The sequence below is a fragment of the Rhinichthys klamathensis genome, unplaced genomic scaffold, assembly GCF_029890125.1.
Source record: "Rhinichthys klamathensis goyatoka isolate OS25496 unplaced genomic scaffold, OSU_Roscu_1.1 h1tg000421l_1, whole genome shotgun sequence".
Lineage (NCBI taxonomy): Eukaryota > Metazoa > Chordata > Actinopteri > Cypriniformes > Leuciscidae > Rhinichthys > Rhinichthys klamathensis.
The window spans coordinates 124,636-152,405 of NW_026606919.1; the positions used below are offsets into that span (position 1 = coordinate 124,636).

The window sequence follows — 27,770 nt, forward strand, 5'->3', positions numbered from 1 at the left end:
CAGTGCTGAAACCCAAAGCACAGGACAACAGAGACACCAGAATAACAATATTCACGATTCTGAAGCTGAAAACACACAATTGTTTTAGACGAATATACTTGATCTCTGTCACTGACTAGATATATATAAAATAATGGCGGCCACTTTTAAAGACATTTGGCATTATTATACATTATATTCAACATTATATATAGTAGTTTAATGTAGTCCTGACACTAAAACAGTGAAAACCAGATTTTTTTCTCACACAGTAATTTTTATTTTGGGTGAACTATCCACGATACATATTGATGCATTTTTGTATTGCGATATATTGTGACATAATGTATTGTTACACCCCTACTGTTTTTAAATAAATTATGCTTATGAAAACAAGATGACTTTTGCTCCTGGGAAAGGTTTAGTGTTTTTGAGGCTGTGACCTTAGACTAGTGCATGCTGGGATATGTGAGCGTGTGGAAACTCTGTTGTCGGTGTGCAGGTTCATTACCGGCGCGAGCGGAGTTTACACCGACACAACTCTCACCACGGCGAGCAGAGGAGCGAGAGCTTCGGGCCCAACAGAACCCGCGGGAAGCTCCCGGACCTGCACCCGTTCAGCGTCTACAGTCTGCACGTGACGGCGTTCAACAGCCGCGGGGAAGGACCCGCTAGCGCCACGCAACGCTTCGAGACGCCGGAGGGCGGTGAGAGCATCTGAACACTCGCTCAAGCCGCTTTATTCACTCATACATTCAGCTGCACTGACACTACCAGATGATGACAATATGGAAGCTTGTTTCCCACACTGAAAAAAAGATAAAAAAGGTCCTTTTGACTTTTTATCTCGCAATTCTGACTATATTTCTCACAATTGTGAGTTTTTTTCGTGCAATTCAGTGTTTTTTCACAATCGTGACTTTATTTCTCATAATTCTGACTTTTTTCACAATTGTGACTTTTTCTCTCTCAGTTTTGATTGTTTCTTGCAACTGTAAGTTTTTATCTCGCAATTCTGGCTTTTTCTACAAATTGTAACTTTTTATCTTGCAATTGTTTTACAATCATGACTTTATTTCTCAATCATGACTTTATTTCTCATAATACTGGCTTTTTTCTAGCAATTGCGAATTTTTATCTCTCAGTTTTGACTTTTCTTTTAATTGTAAGTTTTTATCTCGCAATTCTGACTTTTTTCTCGCAATTGCAATTTTTATCTCTCAGTTTTGACTTTTTCTTGCAACTAAGTTTTTATCTGGCAATTCTAGCTTTTCCTCGCAATCATGAGTTTATTTCTTGCAATTCTGACTTTTTCTCGCAATTGCAATTTTTTATCTCGCAATTGCAATTTTTTATCTTGCAATTCTGACTTTTTCTCGCAATTGCAATTTTTTATCTCGCAATTCTGGCTTTTCCTCTCAATTATGAGTTTATTTCTCGCAATTCTGACTTTTTCTCGCAATTGCAATTTTTATCTCGCAATTCTGACTTTTTTCCTCCAGAGCCTTTACAGCTGAAATTGAACTCGTTTCATTAATGATGAACTTTACACAGTTAGTGAACTGAACTGAATCAACACTGATCTGAAGAATGCCTCTCTGATCTTCTGTAGAGCTGCTTCACCCCTGAATCTAAATGTGTCTCATATTTGATAAAGGTTGCATAATTGATTCTGTTATTTTCCTGTTTATCACTGTGAAACTGCTATGAAACGATCTGTACTGTATAAAGCGCTGTAGGAATAAAGCTGACTTGACTTGAAGGCTCAGATTTTGTGGTCTGTATGGTTCCAGTTCCCGGCGTGCCGTCGTTCTTCCGCGTGTCGGCTTCGGATCTGGACTCTCTGACGCTGGAGTGGGCTCCGCCTCACGAGAGGAACGGCCGTCTGACCGGATACACCCTCAGATATCAGACGGGTGAGAGAACCTCTCCTCACCTAAGATATAAATCTACAGCAGCTTATGATTGGCTGAAATAACGTGACCCCGCCCCTTTCCACTCTCGCTCCGCCTCCAGTCAACAGCAGCCATGACTTGGGTCTGCTGGATGAGATGGATCTGCTGTCCAATCAAAGCAGTGTAACGCTGCACAACCTCCATCACAGCACGCGCTACAAGTTCTATTTCAGTGCCAAAACACAGCAGGGATCCGGTCCTGCGCTCACCGAGGAGGCCGTCACCATCCTCCACAGAGGTACGTCCACTAGACAGGGCACACTGGTGTCTCGCCATCGTCCACAGAGGTACGTCCACTAGACAGGGCACACTAGTGTCTCGCCATCGTCCACAGAGGTACGTCCACTAGACAGGGCACACTGGTGTCTCGCCATCCTCCACAGAGGTTCGTCCACTAGACAGGGCACACTAGTGTCTCGCCATCCTCCACAGAGGTTCGTCCACTAGACAGGGCACACTGGTGTCTCGCCATCGTCCACAGAGGTACGTCCACTAGACAGGGCACACTAGTGTCTCGCCATCGTCCACAGAGGTACGTCCACTAGACAGGGCAAACTAGTGTCTCACCATCCTCCACAGAGGTACGTCCACTAGACAGGGCACACTGGTGTCTCGCCATCGTCCACAGAGGTACGTCCACTAGACAGGGCACACTAGTGTCTCACCATCGTCCACAGAGGTACGTCCACTAGACAGGGCAAACTAGTGTCTCACCATCCTCCACAGAGGTACGTCCACTAGACAGGGCACACTGGTGTCTCGCCATCGTCCACAGAGGTACGTCCACTAGACAGGGCACACTAGTGTCTCGCCATCCTCCACAGAGGAACGTCCACTAGACAGGGCACACCAGTGTCTCGCCATCCTCCACAGAGGTACGTCCACTAGACAGGGCACACTGGTGTCTCACCATCCTCCACAGAGGTCCGTCCACTAGACAGGGCACACTAGTGTCTCACCATCCTCCACAGAGGTACGTCCACTAGACAGGGCACACTAGTGTCTCACCATCCTCCACAGAGGTACGTCCACTAGACAGGGCACACTAGTGTCTCGCCATCGTCCACAGAGGTACGTCCACTAGACAGGGCACACTAGTGTCTCGCCATCGTCCACAGAGGTACGTCCACTAGACAGGGCAAACTAGTGTCTCGCCATCGTCCACAGAGGTACGTCCACTAGACAGGGCACACTAGTGTCTCACCATCCTCCACAGAGGTTCGTCCACTAGACAGGGCACACTAGTGTCTCACCATCCACCACAGAGGTACGTCCACTAGACAGGGCACACTAGTGTCTCGCCATCCTCCACAGAGGAACGTCCACTAGACAGGGCACACCAGTGTCTCGCCATCCTCCACAGAGGTACGTCCACTAGACAGGGCACACTGGTGTCTCACCATCCTCCACAGAGGTCCGTCCACTAGACACGGCACACTGGTGTCTCGCCATCCTCCACAGAGGTACATCCACTAGACAGGGCACACTGGTGTCCTCCACAGAGGTTCGTCCACTAGACAGGGCACACTGGTGTCTCACCATCCTCCACAGAGGTCCGTCCACTAGACAGGGCACACTAGTGTCCTCCACAGAGGTTCGTCCACTAGACAGGGCACACTGGTGTCTCACCATCCTCCACAGAGGTGTCCACTAGACAGGGCACACTAGTGTCTCACCATCCTCCACAGAGGTACGTCCACTAGACAGGGCACACTAGTGTCTCACCATCCTCCACAGAGGTACGTCCACTAGACAGGGCACACTAGTGTCCTCCACAGAGGTTCGTCCACTAGACAGGGCACACTGGTGTCTCACCATCCTCCACAGAGGTGTCCACTAGACAGGGCACACTAGTGTCTCACCATCCTCCACAGAGGTACGTCCACTAGACAGGGCACACTAGTGTCTCACCATCCTCCACAGAGGTTCGTCCACTAGACAGGGCACACTGGTGTCTCACCATCCTCCACAGAGGTACGTCCACTAGACAGGGCACACTAGTGTCTCACCATCCTCCACAGAGGTACGTCCACTAGACAGGGCACACTAGTGTCTCACCATCCTCCACAGAGGTTCGTCCATTAGACAGGGCACACTAGTGTCTCACCATCCTCCACAGAGGTACGTTCACTAGACAGGGCACACTAGTGTCTCACCATCCACCACAGAGGTCCGTCCACTAGACAGGGGACACTAGTGTCTCACCATCCTCCACAGAGGTACGTCCACTAGACAGGGCACACTGGTGTCTCACCATCCTCCACAGAGGTACGTCCACTAGACAGGGCACACTAGTGTCTCACCATCCTCCACAGAGGTCCGTCCACTAGACAGGGCACACTAGTGTCTCACCATCCTCCACAGAGGTACGTTCACTAGACAGGGCACACTGGTGTCTCACCATCCTCCACAGAGGTCCGTCCATTAGACAGGGCACACTAGTGTCTCACCATCCTCCACAGAGGTACGTTCACTAGACAGGGCACACTAGTGTCTCACCATCCTCCACAGAGGTCCGTCCACTAGACAGGGCACACTAGTGTCTCACCATCCTCCACTGAGTTACGTCCACTAGACAGGGCACACTAGTGTCTCACCATCCTCCACAGAGGTCCGTCCACTAGACAGGGCACACTAGTGTCCTCCACAGAGGTCCGTCCACTAGACAGGGCACACTAGTGTCTCACCATCCTCCACAGAGGTCCGTCCATTAGACAGGGCACACTAGTGTCTCACCATCCTCCACAGAGATCCGTCCACTAGACAGGGCACACTAGTGTCTCACCATCCTCCACAGAGGTCCGTCCACTAGACAGGGCACACTAGTGTCTCACCATCCTCCACAGAGTTACGTCCACTAGACAGGGCACACTAGTGTCTCACCATCCTCCACAGAGGTCCGTCCACTAGACAGGGCACACTAGTGTCCTCCACAGAGGTCCGTCCAATAGACAGGGCACACTAGTGTCTCACCATCCTCCACAGAGGTCCGTCCATTAGACAGGGCACACTAGTGTCTCACCATCCTCCACAGAGGTCCGTCCACTAGACAGGGCACACTAGTGTCTCACCATCCTCCACAGAGTTACGTCCACTAGACAGGGCACACTAGTGTCTCACCATCCTCCACAGAGGTCCGTCCACTAGACAGGGCATACTAGTGTCTCACCATGCTCCACAGAGGTCCGTCCACTAGACAGGGCACACTAGTGTCTCACCATCCTCCACAGAGGTCCGTCCACTAGACAGGGCACACTAGTGTCTCACCATCCTCCACAGAGGTACGTCCACTAGACAGGGCACACTAGTGTCTCACCATCCTCCACAGAGGTCCGTCCACTAGACAGGGCACACCAGTGTCTCACCATCCTCCACAGAGGTACGTCCACTAGACAGGGCACACTAGTGTCTCACCATCCTCCAGAGGTACGTCAACTAGACAGGGCACACTAGTGTCTCACCATCCTCCACAGAGGTACGTCCACTAGACAGGGCACACTAGTGTCTCACCATCCTCCACAGAGGTACGTCCACTAGACAGGGCACACTAGTGTCTCACCATCCTCCATAGAGGAACGTCCACTAGACAGGGCACACTAGTGTCTCACCATCCTCCACAGAGGACCGTCCACTAGACAGGGCACACTGGTGTCTCACCATCCTCCACAGAGGTCCGTCCACTAGACAGGGCACACTAGTGTCTCACCATCCTCCACAGAGGACCGTCCACTAGACAGGGCACACTAGTGTCTCGCCATCCTCCACAGAGGTTCGTCCACTAGACAGGGCACACTGGTGTCTCACCATCCTCCACAGAGGACCGTCCACTAGACAGGGCACACTGGTGTCTCGCCATCCTCCACAGAGGACCGTCCACTAGACAGGGCACACTGGTGTCTCGCCATCCTCCACAGAGGTACGTCCACTAGACAGGGCACACTAGTGTCTCACCATCCTCCAGAGGTACGTCCACTAGACAGGGCACACTAGTGTCTCACCATCCTCCACAGAGGTACGTCCACTAGACAGGGCACACTAGTGTCTCACCATCCTCCACAGAGGTACGTCCACTAGACAGGGCACACTAGTGTCTCGCCATCCTCCACAGAGGACCGTCCACTAGACAGGGCACACTGGTGTCTCGCCATCCTCCACAGAGGTACGTCCACTAGACAGGGCACACTAGTGTCTCACCATCCTCCAGAGGTACGTCCACTAGACAGGGCACACTAGTGTCTCACCATCCTCCACAGAGGTACGTCCACTAGACAGGGCACACTAGTGTCTCACCATCCTCCACAGAGGGACGTCCATTAGACAGGGCACACTAGTGTCTCACCATCCTCCACAGAGGTACGTCCACTAGACAGGGCACACTAGTGTCTCACCATCCTCCACAGAGGAACGTCCACTAGACAGGGCACACTAGTGTCTCACCATCCTCCACAGAGGACCGTCCACTAGACAGGGCACACTGGTGTCTCACCATCCTCCACAGAGGTCCGTCCACTAGACAGGGCACACTAGTGTCTCACCATCCTCCACAGAGTACCGTCCACTAGACAGGGCACACTAGTGTCTCACCATCCTCCACAGAGGTACGTCCACTAGACAGGGCACACTGGTGTCTCACCATCCTCCACAGAGGACCGTCCACTAGACAGGGCACACTGGTGTCTCGCCATCCTCCACAGAGGTACGTCCACTAGACAGGGCACACTAGTGTCTCACTGCCCGTTCTGTGGGTTTTCTGTTTAATTCACTACAAAGAAAGTGTGCTTTAGTTAAAGTACAATTACTTAAGTGTAAGTATGCCTCAAAAATTCTTGAGTGAAAGTTATTATTATTATTATTATAAATGGTTTGGCTTCCTAAAACACTAGTGTGAATTTAATGTGGACTGAGATTGTATCACAACTGAAAGAGGTTTCAGTCCACTTTAAAGTCCAGGTTCAAGTCAATAAAAGACATTTTATTCTAATCAGTTTCATCACTGAAAATAGGTTTAAACTCTTAATTTGCTCTCAGAGATTGCTGCATTTAACCTTTAATTGTATGAATGTCACAGAATCCTGTGTGTGTTTTCCTTCTGATCTTTTAATCTTTCCTTTTTATAAATGTCCTCCTTCTCTTTCCTCCTGACCTCTGACCTGCTGGAGTCACGTGATGCTGTGTGAGTGTGTGAGAGAGAGTGTGTGTGTGTGTGTTTTCCAGGAGCTCGGGCACCCCTCCCCCCACACACGGGTACAGTCGCTGTAGTGACATCGTCAGTAGCCCCGCCCCTAACACGCTAATGTCATGTCATCTCCCGCCCTCACTCTACTCACTCAGTAAACAGCGGCTCTCGCGTCAGTCGTTCAGTTGCTCCTCACGGATCCGCAGCCGGAGCTGATGCTTGTGTCTCTCTCTCTCAGCGCCGGCCATCGCTCCTGCGTTCGGGAACGTCAGCTCGTCCGTGAGCGAGGACGGAGCACTGATCAGTTGGGAGTACTGGGGTCCCGAGAAACACCTTTATGTTGAATATATTATAGACAACAGTAAGACTCCTGCATGCGTGTGTCGTGCTTTCTGATGATCAAACACATGAACATAGAGTAGAGCTCATGTAGTCACTAACAGAGCTGACCGACCGGGATACACTGCAAAACATGATCCTGCTCCTAAACATTCCTGAACCCGGACACATCCACTGGAGAAGCACAAGGACTGAAGATATTAAGTCTTGTTTAATCAGTTCGATCTTCAGTGATTGTTCTCCTCCAGTAACTGTGTCTTGATGTAAGAATGTTTAGATGTGTGTGCTGGAACACGAGACAGAAACACTGAGGAAGAGCCTCATGTTTTGCAGTGGAGGCTCATAACGGTTGAGTTGTTGAGTAGTTTAACAGTATAGGAGTCAGAAGGTGTAGAGATCTGAACGGAGTGTGTGCTGGAAACCCTCAGGTGATGAAGACTGGCACACAGAGAAGGTCAACGGCTCTCAGTTCCACGTGCTAAAGGGTTTGAAGGAGGGTTTGTCCTACAAGGTGCGCGTGGTGGCCAGAGGTCGGGAGGACGAGCGCTCGCTCCGGCGCTCTGAGGAGCTGTTGGTCACGCTCCCAGGTGAGGCTTCCTCTCAGCCTCAAGGCCTTGTGGGATACGCGCCCGCTGTGATGCATGCTGGGAGATGTGTTGATGAGCGTCTGCATGAGTCCGTCTGCGCTCATGGGTCTTTATCCACTGATCAGCATGACTGTATCCCGCACAAAATGAGGCTCTGCCTCAGTGTCTCTGTCTTGTTTTTCAGTACAAATATTCTTAAAGGGGACATATCATGAAAATCTGCCTTTTCCCGTGTGTAAGTGCTATAATCCGGTGCTTCTACCAACCCAGAAAACGTGAATAGTGAAACCCAGTAACGGTGTTCTGGTGAGCCTTTCAGAAGCCGATCAGATTTCGCTCCCCTTCTGCCGTATGAAGAGGATCTTATTATAATATTCCCGGCCCTTAATCTGCACGTTTATAATATTCCCGGCCCTTAATCTGCACGTTTATAATATTCCCGGCCCTTAATCTGCACGTTTACAATATTCCCGGCCCTTAATCTGCACGTTTATAATATTCCCGGCCCTTAATCTGCACGTTTACACACACCAGCGACATTGGGTTCGGCGAGTGCCAACAGAGACCAGTTCTAACGCACTGGAGAAGATCCAGCAAAGCCTGAAACTGTTCTGTGGTCGAGCACAGACGACACTGAACACTATTGACCAGAACATGTCAGCGCTGTCTTATAAACACCTCAGGAACTGTGGACACTTGTGGAAGAGTTCAACATGATGAGGAGATGATCAGTGTAACTCCACAACAACTACAGAAATGTCTCCGCTAACATTCAGAAACGTGTAAAAGTGAAGCTCTCCCTGAGTCTCTCCGTAAGGCTGCACTCGCTGCTGTTACTCCTGATTCTGGATCAGTGAGATTGGCCTGTGTTGTTATTGCCAGAGTCTCTGAAGCTCGTGTGAAGGCTCCGCCCTCTTCTGAACGGAGGCGGAGCTAAAGCTCATTTGCATTTAAAGCGACATACACAAACTGTGCGTTTTTGCTCACACCCAAAAAGGGACAAAATTTGACAAGTTATAATAAATGATCTGATATTTTGAGCTGAAATTTCACACACATTCTGGGGACACCGTAGATTTATATTACATCTTGTGAAAAGGGGCATAATATGTCACCTTTAAATCAAGGTACATGTACTGGAGAAACAGACTGAAGATATTAGTGTGCTTTGTGTCATTGATGTGTGTACTGGAAGACGAGAGGAACACTGAGTGTGTTTGAGCGTTCGTCCCTCGTGTGTCCGTGATCCTCCGTGACTCGCTGACGAAGGGATCTGCCGTGTCTCATCCTCCTCTTCCTCCTCTTCCTCAGCGATGGTGAGTCCGCAAGTGGACATCGCCACTCAGGGCTGGTTCATCGGGCTGATGTCGGCCATCGCTCTGCTCATCCTCATCCTCCTCATCGTCTGCTTCATCAAGAGGAACAAGGGCGGGAAATATCCAGGTGAGACTTGTGTTGACATTTAATCCTTTAGCAGACATTTATGTTACGTAACGCCAATTAACATTTAATGTGGTTCAAGTAGCGAAAGTGTTTTTTATGGTCTTAGTGTTAAAGGATTAGTTAATTTCAGAATTAAAATTTCCTGATAATTTACTCTCCTCCACGTCCTCCAAGACGTTCAAGTCTTTCTTCAGTTTTCTTTAAGAAATAGTTTTTGAGGAACACATTCCAGGGTTTCTCCATATAGTGTCTTCAATGGGGTCCAACGTGTGTGTGAGTGTGTGTACGTGTGTGTGTGTGTGTGTGTGTGTGTGTGTGTGTGTGTGTGTGTGTGTGTGTGTGTGACTGATCTCTGATCTCTGATCGCTGATGTTTGTCTCAGTTAAAGAGAAGGAAGACGCTCACGGAGACCCGGAGATCCAGCCCATGAAGGAGGACGATATAATGTTTGGAGAGTACAGGTGAGAGAACGCTGACCTGACCCCTGACCCCTGACCTCTGACCCCTCAGGAGACCACTTCTCCACGACTCTGGGATTCTTCCTCTTCATCTTCATCTGATCCGGGGTCTGAGGACTTGATCAGGTCTGCAGTTTTACAGGACGCTCAGCTTTGATGAACTTGATTTCAGATCCGCACGTGTTTCCTGCATCCGATTATAATCCTGTCCCGCAGATGATCTTAGTTTAGTTACAGATCTTACTGAACATTACAGTCTCTTACGGCTTTATTCTGCACGCGAGACGACCCACGCACTTTACTCCTGTACAGCAATATTCTTTTATATCATTAAACGATTTCCTTGATTTTTCGAGATGATTGCAGTAGATGTTTATCTTTGCTCATCGCGTCACGTGATGTGAATATGACTGACATGCAAGCTTTTGTTCCAGCGCACAAACCCGTTTGGGAGTCGATTCCCACATCTATACCTTCACACGTAGAAGCAGAATATGAGTGTGTAGTAGACGATCGTTCAGACTTTACTCTGTGTGTCGAGCTTCAGTCCTGTAGTGTGCGCTAGATGCACACACACTCCTCGCTGATCTCAGTGTGATGTTGACGTCACACACACTGAATCCAGGCGGAAGGTAAGCGGGAATCTGCATGCGGATCCACTGGGAGAAACACAGTCATTCCAGGATCACACTTCTCTTGAAGCGCACTAGCAGACTGAATCAGCAGAGCCCAGAGTAACTGATCACGTCTGGATTACCTGCACATTACTCACATCAAGTGCTTGTAATTCCATTACTTCACAGTTTCCAATGCTTATGATCAGATTACTGTTCCTTTTTATTGATTACATATTATTGACACAGTAGATTATTCCCTGAATCTTGTTTGTTCTCTTTTACTGTGCATTTAGCGTTTTAAAAAAAGATATTTTGTGGGCAAACAAAAATTATATATATTTTAGTAACTGTTTTTTTTTTTTACAAAAAATTGGGAAAAAACACTTACTAATATATATATATATATATATATATATTTATTTTATTTATTTATTTATTTTTTACCTGCAAAATATCTTTTAATGGAAGCTTGTTTCCGCCACAGAATAAAACATTTTAAAAGATGATTGCGACTTTTTATCTCACAATTGCGAGTTTATATCTTGTAATTTTGAGAAATAAAGTCAGAATTGCAAGATATAAAGTCTCAATTACCTTTTTTTTTCATTCTTTGCGGAAAACAAGCTTCCATACTTTTTAGTTTGCTTTTTTTTTTGTTGAAAAAATATATATTTTAAAATATAAACACTTACTAAAAAGATATTTTGCAGGTGAACAAAAAAGGCATGTTTTAAAGTAAAAAATATTTGAAATATTTTTTATTTTATTTTTATGATTATGATTTGTATCATTTTTATGATTTAATTAAGTATAAGCTTTTCATGAACTCTGATGTATTGTGATGTTTAATGCACTTAAAGTTCATGGTAAAGAATGGAATGTAATTTCTGTTTTGTTTATGGTTTTATATCAGTGTGGTGCAGAATAATCTGTGATAGAGAGTAATCAGAAAGTAGTCGGATTACATTAGCTGAGATGTGAGATCTCATAGATTGCAGTCAGTACTGATGACCATTACTAATGTAGAGTCCAGTAATCCACCAGCACTAGCAGTGTCGTACAGTAGATTCAGGGGAAGTGTGTCCACATGTCCATCAGTCGTCGTGTGTGTGTGTAATGAAGCGCCAGCAATCAGTCGCTGTGTGTGTGTGTGTGTGTGTGTAATGAAGCGCCAGCAGAACGAGCGTCTGCATGAGACGGGTCGGATCTGCTGCTGCTTCAGCGCTCCTCAGATCACTCTGCTCTTCATCTCCATGCTTGGATGCTTCATCGTCTGATGGTTGATCATAAATCAGATGATTTAAAGCTTTAACACCTGCTTTGAGATTCACGTCACATGTATGCGATTTTAAATGTGCATGTGTGTTTCATATTCTGCCTCGAGTTCACTGCAATCATGATGTTCTTCCTCAGTGTTTCTGTCTCGTTTTCCAGCACAAACATCTGAACATTCGTAACCCTCATCCTTCCCTCGCGGGTCACAATGACCCAAAGAACCACAATTATACTTGATTTTTTTTCTTTTTTTTCAGAAAGTTAATTTTATTTAATTTTGATTACATTTTTTATGCATTTTTTTTAACCTTTAAATTACTAGATTTGATCAATAAATAATAAATAAATAGTAATTTAGCACATTCCACACATTCTTTCAACTTAAATTCAAAATAACTCACAATTTCATGCATAACCCTTTTAATTCAGCTCAAAATATCTTACACAGGGTGTCTTTGCCGACCTCTTGTGGAGATATAATAATAACACATGATATTTCATAACTCTTGCCACTAGATGGGCTTATAGCTCTATATGGAGCAGAGGAGCCGTTCCGCTGGGTCCTAAAGACAATTACTTCAGTATGCATTCAGATACACATGTAGATATTATAAAATAATTTTTTAGTAAAGTTTTAGCAAATTTTTACTTTGAATTTTGAGCATTTTTAGGTTTTTCTGTGTACTGAATCATTCCTCGCATTCCACTCATTCCTAAGGGGGTCAGATTGACCAGAGAGGGAAGGATTTGTTACTTTTTAAAATTTCAACAACAAAACCCCTCGAATCCATAATTTACAAAAAAAAATTGTATTTGTGGTTCAAGTGCGACAAAAGTCCTAGAGTCTTGGACCCCTCTGACGAACTCTTCATTTTTAAAAGATGAGTTTGGGGTCAAAAGGATGAGGGTTAAATCAGGACACATTTACTGGAGAAGAAGTACAGCGCCCCAAGACGCTCTTCACGTCTCCAGTGAGTGTGTCCGGAGTGAGCAGATGTTTGCAGATGTTTGGATGCAGGAGTGAGCAGATGTTTGGATGCAGGAGTGAGCAGATGTTTGGATGCAGGAGTGAGCAGATGTTTGGATGCAGGAGTGAGCAGATGTTTGGATGCTGGAGTGAGCAGATGTTTGGATGCAGGAGTGAGCAGATGTTTGGATGCAGGAGTGAGCAGATGTTTGGATGCTGGAGTGTGCAGATGTTTGGATGCAGGAGTGAGCAGATGTTTGGATGCAGGAGTGTGCAGATGTTTGGATGCAGGAGTGAGCAGATGTTTGGATGCTGGAGTGTGCAGATGTTTGGATGCTGGAGTGTGCAGATGTTTGGATGCAGGAGTGAGCAGATGTTTGGATGCAGGAGTGAGCAGATGTTTGGATGCTGGAGTGTGCAGATGTTTGGATGCAGGAGTGTGCAGATGTTTGGATGCAGGAGTGAGCAGATGTTTGGATGCAGGAGTGAGCAGATGTTTGGATGCAGGAGTGAGCAGATGTTTGGATGCTGGAGTGAGCAGATGTTTGGATGCAGGAGTGAGCAGATGTTTGGATGCAGGAGTGAGCGGATGTTTGGATGCAGGAGTGAGCGGATGTTTGGATGCAGGAGTGTGCAGATGTTTGGATGCAGGAGTGAGCAGATGTTTGGATGCAGGAGTGTGCAGATGTTTGGATGCAGGAGTGAGCAGATGTTTGGATGCAGGAGTGTGCAGATGTTTGGATGCAGGAGTGTGCAGATGTTTGGATGCAGGAGTGAGCAGATGTTTGGATGCAGGAGTGAGCAGATGTTTGGATGCAGGAGTGTGCAGATGTTTGGATGCAGGAGTGTGCAGATGTTTGGATGCAGGAGTGTGCAGATGTTTGGATGCAGGAGTGAGCAGATGTTTGGATGCAGGAGTGTGCAGATGTTTGGATGCAGGAGTGTGCAGATGTTTGGATGCAGGAGTGAGCAGATGTTTGGATGCAGGAGTGTGCAGATGTTTGGATGCAGGAGTGAGCAGATGTTTGGATGCAGGAGTGAGCAGATGTTTGGATGCAGGAGTGAGCAGATGTTTGGATGCAGGAGTGTGCAGATGTTTGGATGCAGGAGTGTGCAGATGTTTGGATGCAGGAGTGTGCAGATGTTTGGATGCAGGAGTGAGCAGATGTTTGGATGCAGGAGTGTGCAGATGTTTGGATGCAGGAGTGTGCAGATGTTTGGATGCAGGAGTGAGCAGATGTTTGGATGCAGGAGTGTGCAGATGTTTGGATGCAGGAGTGAGCAGATGTTTGGATGCAGAAGTGAGCAGATGTTTGGATGCTGGAGTGAGCAGATGTTTGGATGCTGGAGTGAGCAGATGTTTGGATGCTGGAGTGAGCAGATGTTTGGATGCAGGAGTGAGCAGATGTTTGGATGCAGGAGTGAGCAGATGTTTGGATGCAGGAGTGAGCAGATGTTTGGATGCAGGAGTGAGCAGATGTTTGGATGCTGGAGTGAGCAGATGTTTGGATGCAGGAGTGAGCGGATGTTTGGATGCAGGAGTGAGCGGATGTTTGGATGCAGGAGTGAGCAGATGTTTGGATGCAGGAGTGTGCAGATGTTTGGATGCAGGAGTGAGCAGATGTTTGGATGCAGGAGTGTGCAGATGTTTGGATGCAGGAGTGAGCAGATGTTTGGATGCAGGAGTGTGCAGATGTTTGGATGCAGGAGTGTGCAGATGTTTGGATGCAGGAGTGAGCAGATGTTTGGATGCAGGAGTGAGCAGATGTTTGGATGCAGGAGTGTGCAGATGTTTGGATGCAGGAGTGTGCAGATGTTTGGATGCAGGAGTGTGCAGATGTTTGGATGCAGGAGTGAGCAGATGTTTGGATGCAGGAGTGTGCAGATGTTTGGATGCAGGAGTGTGCAGATGTTTGGATGCAGGAGTGAGCAGATGTTTGGATGCAGGAGTGTGCAGATGTTTGGATGCAGGAGTGAGCAGATGTTTGGATGCTGGAGTGAGCGGATGTTTGGATGCAGGAGTGAGCAGATGTTTGGATGCAGGAGTGTGCAGATGTTTGGATGCAGGAGTGAGCAGATGTTTGGATGCAGGAGTGAGCAGATGTTTGGATGCTGGAGTGAGCGGATGTTTGGATGCAGGAGTGAGCAGATGTTTGGATGCAGGAGTGAGCAGATGTTTGGATGCAGGAGTGTGCAGATGTTTGGATGCAGGAGTGTGCAGATGTTTGGATGCTGGAGTGTGCAGATGTTTGGATGCAGGAGTGAGCAGATGTTTGGATGCAGGAGTGAGCAGATGTTTGGATGCAGGAGTGAGCAGATGTTTGGATGCAGGAGTGAGCAGATGTTTGGATGCAGGAGTGTGCAGATGTTTGGATGCTGGAGTGAGCAGATGAGCAGATGTTTGGATGCTGGAGTGAGCAGATGTTTGGATGCAGGAGTGAGCAGATGTTTGGATGCAGGAGTGAGCAGATGTTTGGATGCAGGAGTGAGCAGATGTTTGGATGCAGGAGTGAGCAGATGTTTGGATGCAGGAGTGAGCAGATGTTTGGATGCTGGAGTGTGCAGATGTTTGGATGCTGGAGTGAGCAGATGAGCAGATGTTTGGATGCTGGAGTGAGCAGATGTTTGGATGCAGGAGTGAGCAGATGTTTGGATGCAGGAGTGAGCAGATGTTTGGATGCAGGAGTGAGCAGATGTTTGGATGCAGGAGTGAGCAGATGTTTGGATGCAGGAGTGAGCAGATGTTTGGATGCAGGAGTGTGCAGATGTTTGGATGCAGGAGTGTGCAGATGTTTGGATGCAGGAGTGAGCAGATGTTTGGATGCAGGAGTGAGCAGATGTTTGGATGCAGGAGTGAGCAGATGTTTGGATGCTGGAGTGAGCAGATGTTTGGATGCAGGAGTGAGCAGATGTTTGGATGCAGGAGTGAGCAGATGTTTGGATGCTGGAGTGAGCAGATGTTTGGATGCAGGAGTGAGCAGATGTTTGGATGCAGGAGTGAGCAGATGTTTGGATGCAGGAGTGAGCAGATGTTTGGATGCAGAAGTGAGCAGATGTTTGGATGCAGGAGTGAGCAGATGTTTGGATGCTGGAGTGAGCAGATGTTTGGATGCAGGAGTGAGCAGATGTTTGGATGCAGGAGTGTGCAGATGTTTGGATGCAGGAGTGTGCAGATGTTTGGATGCTGGAGTGAGCAGATGAGCAGATGTTTGGATGCTGGAGTGAGCAGATGTTTGGATGCAGGAGTGAGCAGATGTTTGGATGCAGGAGTGTGCAGATGTTTGGATGCAGGAGTGAGCAGATGTTTGGATGCAGGAGTGAGCAGATGTTTGGATGCAGGAGTGAGCAGATGTTTGGATGCAGGAGTGAGCAGATGTTTGGATGCAGGAGTGAGCAGATGTTTGGATGCAGAAGTGAGCAGATGTTTGGATGCAGGAGTGAGCAGATGTTTGGATGCTGGAGTGAGCAGATGTTTGGATGCAGGAGTGAGCAGATGTTTGGATGCAGGAGTGTGCAGATGTTTGGATGCAGGAGTGTGCAGATGTTTGGATGCTGGAGTGTGCAGATGTTTGGATGCAGGAGTGTGCAGATGTTTGGATGCAGGAGTGAGCAGATGTTTGGATGCAGGAGTGAGCAGATGTTTGGATGCAGGAGTGAGCAGATGTTTGGATGCAGGAGTGAGCAGATGTTTGGATGCAGGAGTGAGCAGATGTTTGGATGCAGGAGTGAGCAGATGTTTGGATGCAGGAGTGAGCAGATGTTTGGATGCAGGAGTGAGCAGATGTTTAAATGCTGGAGTGAGCAGATGTTTGGATGCAGGAGTGAGCAGATGTTTGGATGCTGGAGTGAGCAGATGTTTGGATGCAGGAGTGAGCAGATGTTTGGATGCTGGAGTGAGCAGATGTTTGGATGCAGGAGTGTGCAGATGTTTGGATGCAGGAGTGAGCAGATGTTTGGATGCAGGAGTGAGCAGATGTTTGGATGCAGGAGTGAGCAGATGTTTGGATGCAGGAGTGAGCAGATGTTTGGATGCTGGAGTGAGCAGATGTTTGGATGCAGGAGTGAGCAGATGTTTGGATGCTGGAGTGAGCAGATGTTTGGATGCAGGAGTGAGCAGATGTTTGGATGCTGGAGTGAGCAGATGTTTGGATGCAGGAGTGAGCAGATGTTTGGATGCTGGAGTGAGCAGATGTTTGGATGCAGGAGTGAGCAGATGTTTGGATGCTGGAGTGAGCAGATGTTTGGATGCTGGAGTGAGCAGATGTTTGGATGCAGGAGTGAGCAGATGTTTGGATGCTGGAGTGAGCAGATGTTTGGATGCTGGAGTGAGCAGATGTTTGGATGCAGGAGTGAGCAGATGTTTGGATGCTGGAGTGAGCAGATGTTTGGATGCTGGAGTGAGCAGATGTTTGGATGCAGGAGTGAGCAGATGTTTGGATGCTGGAGTGAGCAGATGTTTGGATGCTGGAGTGTGCAGATGTTTGGATGCAGGAGTGAGCAGATGGATGCTGGAGTGTGCAGATGTTTGGATGCTGGAGTGAGCAGATGTTTGGATGCTGGAGTGAGCAGATGTTTGGATGCAGGAGTGTGCAGATGTTTGGATGCAGGAGTGAGCAGATGTTTGGATGCTGGAGTGAGCAGATGTTTGGATGCAGGAGTGAGCAGATGTTTGGATGCAGGAGTGAGCAGATGTTTGGATGCAGGAGTGAGCAGATGTTTGGATGCTGGAGTGAGCAGATGTTTGGATGCTGGAGTGAGCAGATGTTTGGATGCAGGAGTGAGCAGATGTTTGGATGCAGGAGTGAGCAGATGTTTGGATGCAGGAGTGAGCAGATGTTTGGATGCTGGAGTGTGCAGATGTTTGGATGCAGGAGTGAGCAGATGTTTGGATGCTGGAGTGTGCAGATGTTTGGATGCAGGAGTGAGCAGATGTTTGGATGCAGGAGTGAGCAGATGTTTGGATGCTGGAGTGAGCAGATGTTTGGATGCTGGAGTGTGCAGATGTTTGGATGCAGGAGTGAGCAGATGTTTGGATGCTGGAGTGTGCAGATGTTTGGATGCTGGAGTGTGCAGATGTTTGGATGCAGGAGTGAGCAGATGTTTGGATGCAGGAGTGAGCAGATGTTTGGATGCAGGAGTGTGCAGATGTTTGGATGCAGGAGTGAGCAGATGTTTGGATGCAGGAGTGAGCAGATGTTTGGATGCTGGAGTGAGCAGATGTTTGGATGCAGGAGTGTGCAGATGTTTGGATGCAGGAGTGAGCAGATGTTTGGATGCTGGAGTGAGCAGATGTTTGGATGCTGGAGTGAGCAGATGTTTGGATGCAGGAGTGAGCAGATGTTTGGATGCAGGAGTGAGCAGATGTTTGGATGCAGGAGTGAGCAGATGTTTGGATGCTGGAGTGAGCAGATGTTTGGATGCAGGAGTGTGCAGATGTTTGGATGCAGGAGTGTGCAGATGTTTGGATGCTGGAGTGAGCAGATGTTTGGATGCAGGAGTGAGCAGATGTTTGGATGCAGGAGTGAGCAGATGTTTGGATGCAGGAGTGAGCAGATGTTTGGATGCTGGAGTGAGCAGATGTTTGGATGCAGGAGTGAGCAGATGTTTGGATGCTGGAGTGAGCAGATGTTTGGATGCAGGAGTGAGCAGATGTTTGGATGCAGGAGTGTGCAGATGTTTGGATGCAGGAGTGTGCAGATGTTTGGATGCAGGAGTGAGCAGATGTTTGGATGCAGGAGTGAGCAGATGTTTGGATGCAGGAGTGTGCAGATGTTTGGATGCAGGAGTGTGCAGATGTTTGGATGCAGGAGTGAGCAGATGCAGGAGTGAGCAGATGTTTGGATGCAGGAGTGAGCAGATGTTTGGATGCAGGAGTGAGCAGATGTTTGGATGCTGGAGTGAGCAGATGTTTGGATGCAGGAGTGTGCAGATGTTTGGATGCTGGAGTGAGCAGATGAGCAGATGTTTGGATGCTGGAGTGAGCAGATGTTTGGATGCAGGGTGAGCAGATGTTTGGATGCAGGAGTGAGCAGATGTTTGGATGCAGGAGTGAGCAGATGTTTGGATGCAGGAGTGAGCAGATGTTTGGATGCAGGAGTGAGCAGATGTTTGGATGCAGGAGTGTGCAGATGTTTGGATGCAGGAGTGAGCAGATGTTTGGATGCAGGAGTGAGCAGATGTTTGGATGCAGGAGTGAGCAGATGTTTGGATGCAGGAGTGAGCAGATGTTTGGATGCTGGAGTGTGCAGATGTTTGGATGCAGGAGTGAGCAGATGTTTGGATGCAGGAGTGAGCAGATGTTTGGATGCAGGAGTGAGCAGATGTTTGGATGCTGGAGTGAGCAGATGTTTGGATGCAGGAGTGAGCAGATGTTTGGATGCTGGAGTGAGCAGATGTTTGGATGCAGGAGTGAGCAGATGTTTGGATGCAGGAGTGTGCAGATGTTTGGATGCAGGAGTGTGCAGATGTTTGGATGCAGGAGTGAGCAGATGTTTGGATGCAGGAGTGAGCAGATGTTTGGATGCAGGAGTGTGCAGATGTTTGGATGCAGGAGTGTGCAGATGTTTGGATGCAGGAGTGAGCAGATGCAGGAGTGAGCAGATGTTTGGATGCAGGAGTGAGCAGATGTTTGGATGCAGGAGTGAGCAGATGCAGGAGTGAGCAGATGTTTGGATGCAGGAGTGAGCAGATGTTTGGATGCAGGAGTGAGCAGATGTTTGGATGCTGGAGTGAGCAGATGTTTGGATGCAGGAGTGAGCAGATGTTTGGATGCAGGAGTGAGCAGATGTTTGGATGCTGGAGTGAGCAGATGTTTGGATGCTGGAGTGTGCAGATGTTTGGATGCAGGAGTGAGCAGATGTTTGGATGCAGGAGTGTGCAGATGTTTGGATGCAGGAGTGTGCAGATGTTTGGATGCAGGAGTGAGCAGATGCAGGAGTGAGCAGATGTTTGGATGCAGGAGTGAGCAGATGTTTGGATGCAGGAGTGAGCAGATGTTTGGATGCTGGAGTGAGCAGATGTTTGGATGCAGGAGTGTGCAGATGTTTGGATGCTGGAGTGAGCAGATGAGCAGATGTTTGGATGCTGGAGTGAGCAGATGTTTGGATGCAGGAGTGAGCAGATGTTTGGATGCAGGAGTGAGCAGATGTTTGGATGCAGGAGTGAGCAGATGTTTGGATGCAGGAGTGAGCAGATGTTTGGATGCAGGAGTGAGCAGATGTTTGGATGCAGGAGTGAGCAGATGTTTGGATGCTGGAGTGTGCAGATGTTTGGATGCAGGAGTGAGCAGATGTTTGGATGCAGGAGTGAGCAGATGTTTGGATGCTGGAGTGTGCAGATGTTTGGATGCAGGAGTGAGCAGATGTTTGGATGCAGGAGTGAGCAGATGTTTGGATGCAGGAGTGTGCAGATGTTTGGATGCAGGAGTGAGCAGATGTTTGGATGCAGGAGTGAGCAGATGTTTGGATGCAGGAGTGTGCAGATGTTTGGATGCAGGAGTGAGCAGATGTTTGGATGCAGGAGTGAGCAGATGTTTGGATGCAGGAGTGAGCAGATGTTTGGATGCAGGAGTGAGCAGATGTTTGGATGCAGGAGTGTGCAGATGTTTGGATGCAGGTGTGAGCAGATGTTTGGATGCAGGAGTGAGCAGATGTTTGGATGCAGGAGTGAGCAGATGTTTGGATGCAGGAGTGAGCAGATGTTTGGATGCAGGTGTGAGCAGATGTTTGGATGCAGGAGTGAGCAGATGTTTGGATGCAGGAGTGAGCAGATGTTTGGATGCAGGAGTGAGCAGATGTTTGGATGCAGGTGTGAGCAGATGTTTGGATGCAGGAGTGAGCAGATGTTTGGATGCAGGAGTGAGCAGATGTTTGGATGCAGGAGTGTGCAGATGTTTGGATGCAGGTGTGAGCAGATGTTTGGATGCAGGAGTGAGCAGATGTTTGGATGCAGGAGTGTGCAGATGTTTGGATGCAGGTGTGAGCAGATGTTTGGATGCAGGAGTGAGCAGATGTTTGGATGCAGGAGTGAGCAGATGTTTGGATGCAGGAGTGAGCAGATGTTTGGATGCAGGTGTGAGCAGATGTTTGGATGCAGGAGTGTGCAGATGTTTGGATGCAGGAGTGAGCAGATGTTTGGATGCAGGAGTGAGCAGATGTTTGGATGCAGGAGTGAGCAGATGTTTGGATGCAGGAGTGAGCAGATGTTTGGATGCAGGAGTGTGCAGATGTTTGGATGCAGGTGTGAGCAGATGTTTGGATGCAGGAGTGAGCAGATGTTTGGATGCAGGAGTGAGCAGATGTTTGGATGCTGGAGTGAGCAGATGTTTGGATGCTGGAGTGAGCAGATGTTTGGATGCAGGAGTGTGCAGATGTTTGGATGCAGGAGTGAGCGGATGTTTGGATGCAGGAGTGTGCGGATGTTTGGATGCAGGAGTGAGCGGATGTTTGGATGCTGGAGTGAGCAGATGTTTGGATGCAGGAGTGAGCAGATGTTTGGATGCTGGAGTGTGCAGATGTTTGGATGCAGGAGTGAGCGGATGTTTGGATGCAGGAGTGAGCAGATGTTTGGATGCTGGAGTGAGCAGATGTTTGGATGCAGGAGTGAGCAGATGTTTGGATGCTGGAGTGTGCAGATGTTTGGATGCAGGAGTGAGCGGATGTTTGGATGCTGGAGTGTGCGGATGTTTGGATGCAGGAGTGAGCAGATGTTTGGATGCAGGAGTGAGCAGATGTTTGGATGCTGGAGTGAGCAGATGTTTGGATGCAGGAGTGAGCAGATGTTTGGATGCAGGAGTGAGCAGATGTTTGGATGCAGGAGTGAGCAGATGTTTGGATGCAGGAGTGTGCAGATGTTTGGATGCAGGAGTGTGCAGATGTTTGGATGCAGGAGTGAGCAGATGTTTGGATGCAGGAGTGAGCAGATGTTTGGATGCAGGAGTGAGCAGATGTTTGGATGCTGGAGTGAGCAGATGTTTGGATGCAGGAGTGAGCAGATGTTTGGATGCTGGAGTGAGCAGATGTTTGGATGCAGGAGTGAGCAGATGTTTGGATGCAGGAGTGTGCAGATGTTTGGATGCAGGAGTGAGCAGATGTTTGGATGCAGGAGTGAGCAGATGTTTGGATGCTGGAGTGTGCAGATGTTTGGATGCAGGAGTGTGCAGATGTTTGGATGCAGGAGTGAGCAGATGTTTGGATGCAGGAGTGAGCAGATGTTTGGATGCAGGAGTGAGCAGATGTTTGGATGCAGGAGTGTGCAGATGTTTGGATGCAGGAGTGTGCAGATGTTTGGAGCGCGTGATGTCTGCCACGCTTGCCTCTTGGTTCACCTGTGGTTTCTCTCGCAGTGAGGAGGACCGTAAGCCGCTCAGAGTTAGCCGGACGCCCTCCAGCGGGACGGTCCCGCGTGACGGCAGCGAGGACAGTTTAGTGGAGTACGCCGACTCCGGGGACACGCAGTTCAACGAGGACGGCTCCTTCATCGGCCAGTACAGCGGCAGGTCGGGGCCCCCGTCTCCGGTCATCAACTCGCTGGTGTAGGACTGACCCCAGACCAGCTGGCGGTCCACATAAACACACACTCACTCTGCAACACACTACTGGACAGCTCAAAATAAAGGGGAAGTTTTCTGACCCCGTTAGCAGATCTTGGTTTGTTATGTGCAAACGTGCTGAAATACTATTTAAGCTTCTTCTTCTGAGACTAAATTTAAACTGTAAACAGACGATCAAACCGCGAAAAATCCCATAGACTTACACTGAGGGGCTCAAAACTTTTACACAATAACTCTAACAGCTTCATCCACCGAGTATCTATCACTAGCAAAGCCTGGTAACTAGCTTAAAACATGCTAGCATGCTAAATCATGTTAGCAACACATTAATCATGTTAACAAGCATGCTCATTCATAATAGCAATGTGCTAATTCATAATAGCAATGTGCTAATTCATGTTAGCCGCATGCTAAATCATGTTAAAAACATGTTAAAACATGTTAGTAACCTGTTAAATCATGCTCGCAATGTGTTAATTTACGTTAGCAATGTGTCAAAATATGTTAGCAAACATGCTAAATCATGATAGCATTGTGCTAATTAATGCTAGCAACATGCTAAATCATGCTAACAATGTGCTAATTTACGTTAGCAATGTGGTAATTTACGTTTGCAATGTGTCAAAACATGTTAGCAACATACTCATTCATGCTAGCAATGTAATAAAACATTATAGCAAAATGTAAAATATCGTTCAACACATGCTAAGACATGCTAACAACATGATAGAACATGCTAAGAAGCTTTTAAATCCTTCAGAATTTCAGACAAGGCTTTGTCAAGCTAACATAAAACTTTGTCCCGAAGACTTTTACTTTATAGTTTTAAGCACAAACTCTCTTCATTTTGATGATTTTTCAGGAAGCAAGTCTTAATATCTTCAGTCATTGTTCTTCTCCAGTAAATGTATCTTAATTTAAGAATGTTTAGATATTTGTGCTGGAAAACGAGACAGAAACACTGAGGACGATCTTTGCACAGAATACTGTACAGTTTAATCAATGATGGACATGTAAAGTCTGTCAGAATTCATAACATTTTTCCCCAAGATTGAGTGAAACGCTGAGTAACCCTCACGGATGAGGTCATGTGACGCTGCAGTGTTGTGAACACAGCCGATATTCTGATATTACACTAGAGTGACACTGCTCCGCATCATCACGTCACATGACCCGCACCCTGACCTGCATGTGAACCTGTGCAGTTCCCATAGCAACCCAGTGAGGATGAGGATGATGATGCTTCATCTACCTGAATGCATTCACACGCCACATATGAGTTCATGTGCTAATCAGAGCTCTTTAATATTAACATGTGCGACTACAATTCATCTCTATAGGGTGAAATTCACAACAGAATTTCTGGCTTATATTTCATCCCACAATCAAAAGAAAAAAAATTAATTATATTTTAGATAAAGAAAATAAAGCCTTTTTTTTCTTTGCATTGCATGCAAGGTTATTTTATGACGATTAAATAGCCAAATTCTCATTCGTAGAATTAGAAGAGATTTCATCCTCATTACTGCGATGGACAAAATATACTTCATTTTCTTGATGCATAAAATATTCTTTAAAATATCTGATTTTTTTTTTTTTTCATGTAATTCACCCTATTTCTATTTTGCCTTGATCAGTTTTTGTAGGTCAGCTCATCGAAATGAACTGTGTGTATGAAAGATGTTTTTATGCTTTTTTCATAACTTGCATCAAGTTTGAATTTGAAATGTTAAATGTTGTTTTGTAAAGATATTTTGTTACTGTAAATATAGCGAGAGTTTGTTTGGCTTGAGGACTGAAGTGTGTGTGTGTGTGTGTGTGTGTGTGTGTGTGTGTGTGTGTGTGTGTGTGTGTGTGTGTGTGTGTGTGTGTGTGTGTGCGCACGTGTGTGTGTGTGGGGGGGGGGGGGGTGTGGGTGTGTGTGTGTGGGTGCGTGCGTGTGAGTGAGTGAGTGAGTGAGTGAGATTGTGTGTGTGTGTGTGTGTGTGAGCGCGTGTGTGTGTGCGCGTGTGTGTGTGTGTGTGTGTGTGTGTGAGTGAGTGAGTGAGATTGTGGGTGTGTGTGTGTGTCTGCTGTGGTTTAGTTTCTTCAGTGTTTTATTCAGTATTTATCTCATGTTTTATAATGTACCGCAGCTCTTGGTTTGTAAAGGGATTTTGTACTATAATGATTAATCTCAGAACTGTCAGAGATTTACTAACCACACGTCTCATGATATTTCAGCCTCTATAAGTATAATATGCAGAATAATATGGAATGAATAAATGTATTGCATTATACATCTCTTCTGTTTGAGTCATTTCTTGTTTCTTACACTATCTGTGTGTGTGTGTGTGTGTGTGTGTGTGTGTGTGTGTGTGTGTGTGTGTGTGTGTGTGTGTGTGTGTGTGTGTGTGTGTGTGTGTGTGTGTGTGTGTGCATGCGTACCACAAGGCTCAGTACTAGGACCGCTGATGTTCACTCTGTACATGCTACACACACACACACACACACACACACACTGTGCATGCTACTCAGCTCTATATTTCTTCACGGCGCGATGAAACCCAATGCCAAATGCAGAGCAGTTAATGTGTCATCAAGGCTAGATTACTGTAATGCTCTACTGGGTGGTTGCCCTGCACGCTTAATAAACAAACTCCAGCTGGTCCAAAACGCAGCCGCTCGAGTTCTTACCAGAACCAGGAAGTATGACCATATTAGCCCGGTTCTGTCAACACTGCACACTGCAAAAAATATTTTCTAACCAGAACAAATATCTGCCAATGGAGTCAAAATCATCTTCTTCCCTTTGAATTATTATTTTTCTGACCCCATTGGCAGATATTTGTTCTTGTTTTAAGCATAAACTCACTTCATTTTAATACCGGAAGCAAGTCTTAAAGGTATAGCGGAGGATCTTTCCGAATTTTAGAGACCCGCCCTCTCCAATTTTAAAAAAATGCACATGCGCAACACTTGCATGACTTGTGCCAGGGCTAGCATCGCTAATCATAGCTTACATTAACTTTTACTAGCAGTGATTTTAAATGGATTTCTCCAAATAGCATGACAAACTTTACCTGTCTAGTTGAATCTTCGCGACTGCGGCATCAGTGGGAAGCCCAACCGGTGCTTTTAGCGCACGCCAGCGTGTGAAATATTCACCCAAAATCACTCTGGTCTTGTTTCTATATTCTGCGGCCTTTCTCTTCTTATCATACACTTCGTATACATTTTTTCTCTTTCGACCCTCAGCCATTTTCAAAGGAATGGCTGAAACCGTAACTCATCACACATAATACACCTGAAAGTGCGCATGCGCAGAAAGCGAAAACTAGGGACGAGCACGTACGACGGCCTTACGTAAACATATCACCAGAATGATTGACACTTAGGTGGACCAATAGTATAGGCTACCCACCCGGAAAAAGAAAATCCTCCGCTATACCTTTAATATCTTCAGTCATTGTTCTTCTCCAGTAAATGTGTCTTGATATAAGAATGTTCAGATATTTGTGCTGGAAAACGAGACACAAACACTGAACAACATGATTTTTTGCAGTGAGATGCTCTGGGTTATTTTGAGATTTTGGGAGCAACAAAAGATTCTAGTGAATTCTGGATCTGAAGCAGAAAGATAGAAAATCACAAACAACAGTGAGTATCAGTGTGTAGAAGATCAGAGTGGTTATTTTAGTCATTGCCATTTCAGTGTTGGAAGAGAGAAAGAGAGCCATCTGTCGAACACTTGCTGTGTGTGTGTGTGTGTGTGTGTGTGTGTGTGTGTGTGTGTCAGTCACAGTGCTGGCACACTCTCTCTCTCTCTCTCTCTCTCTCTCACACACACACACACACACACACACATTTAGCCGTCTGTTATTCAAACACTAGCTACTTGATGCAGTTCTTGATCATTTTGTGACGGATTCTCAGTAACAGATGAAATTAAACTGAAGCAGCCGCAAACATCTCGACCAGCTCTAGATGTTATGAGGATGAGGAGGATGAGGATGAGGATGATGATGATCATCTGCTGTAATGACAAGGATTTGTTTTCAAAACTAGGAGTTCCAAAAGTATGATTACTAGAAATGGAACAGACATTTTCCATTACAATTTGAAAACGTCTGTTCCATTTCTAGTAATCATACTTTTAAAATGAGGTTTCTCAAATATCACAGTTTTCCAAGAATCCTGGTTCTTCAAAGACAAAAAAGCAGTTAATGAGATGGTAAATGTAACATTAGAAATATCTTGATTTTCAGTTATTTTAGCTTCTTTTAAAACTTGTTTGTCTTATTTTCTATTATTTTAAGAGGTTTGATCAGAATGAGTTCTAGCACTGGAGATGGTTGGGTAATCCTCAGTGTGTGCAGAAGTTCTCCTGGTTTTTGTCTCCATCTAGTGTCGGCTGAGAGATTCACAGAGAGCACTAACCCAACACCAGTTCATCTTCACAGGTTTGGGCCCACTTGATTTTCTCCTGATGAGATTTTGAAGCTGTTTTAATTAGAAACTCATTTTCACTTGTAATCAGAGTTTAGTCAGTCTGCTTCATTAAAGCCACAGTTACACTCTGTCATCATTTACTCTCCATCATGCCGTTCAAACCTCTATGACTTTCATTCTTCTTCTTCTTCTTCAGAATGCAAAAGGAGATATTTTGAGAAAATCAATGGGGTCCGATGTTGTTTGGTTCCCAACATTCTTCAAAATATCTTCCGAAGAATATCTTCAGCAAGTTGTCATGGAAAATCTTAGAATATCAAGTCATATCAAACCAAACCATATAAGAAGCGGAACGGAGACTGGTTAGCAAAAGCCGCTAACTCTTCCGATCACACTCCTCGCCATTGTCCAGTCCCTAGCAAACAAGACGGATGATCTTTCCAGTCGGATGGATACACAGAGGTACATCCAGGATTGTTCAGTTTTCTGGCTCGGACAGAGGACTCCCCATGAAGCCACGACACCGGCAGCTACACCGCTGACTGAAACAGTAATATCACAGTCATGTTCTGAAGACGTGGAGTATATTACTGTGAAACTGCCTACAGAACTGCAGTGCGTTATACAGTGTTTATCTCTCCTCGGCTAACGAGGACAACGCACTTAAAGAATTGCACGACATGATCAACAGGCACGAGAACTCACTTCCAGATGCTGCTGTTGTTATCTTAGGAGACTAACCATTGTGATCTCTGAAAAAGCGTCCCCAAATTCCATCAGTTTGATGATTTCCCCACCAGGGAAATAGCACTTTAGATAAATGCTATAGCGATATTAGCAATGCTTATACTGCTGTCTCCGCTGCATTCTGGGAAATATGGCTCCAGCCCCCTCCACCAGGAGCTGAAAGCAGACCCACACACAGCTCACGTCTTCATGTCCGTAACCTTTTACACTTTCTCGGAAAGCTTGCGTGTTCGTTGTCTGTAGCCT

At 46.7% G+C, this 27,770-nt stretch overlaps 1 protein-coding gene across 11 annotated transcripts in view; it reads left to right on the forward strand.

Moving 5' to 3' along the window:
• The window catches only part of nrcamb (neuronal cell adhesion molecule b), a 264,169-nt gene that overhangs the window by 82,433 nt on the left and 153,966 nt on the right, over positions 1–27,770 (forward strand). For 6 of the 11 annotated variants that reach the window (XM_056235378.1, XM_056235381.1, XM_056235380.1 and 3 more), the window contains 8 exons: positions 482–686; positions 1,773–1,895; positions 1,996–2,172; positions 7,349–7,471; positions 7,878–8,036; positions 9,348–9,479; positions 9,862–9,940; positions 22,140–22,349. In XM_056235378.1, coding sequence (XP_056091353.1) covers positions 482–686; positions 1,773–1,895; positions 1,996–2,172; positions 7,349–7,471; positions 7,878–8,036; positions 9,348–9,479; positions 9,862–9,940; positions 22,140–22,332 — 1,191 coding nt within the window. In that variant the 3' untranslated portion in view covers positions 22,333–22,349. The remainder of the gene's footprint in view (positions 1–481; positions 687–1,772; positions 1,896–1,995; positions 2,173–7,348; positions 7,472–7,877; positions 8,037–9,347; positions 9,480–9,861; positions 9,941–22,139; positions 22,350–27,770) is intronic. The other 5 variants (XM_056235385.1, XM_056235386.1, XM_056235388.1 and 2 more) reach the window with 2 other exon arrangements.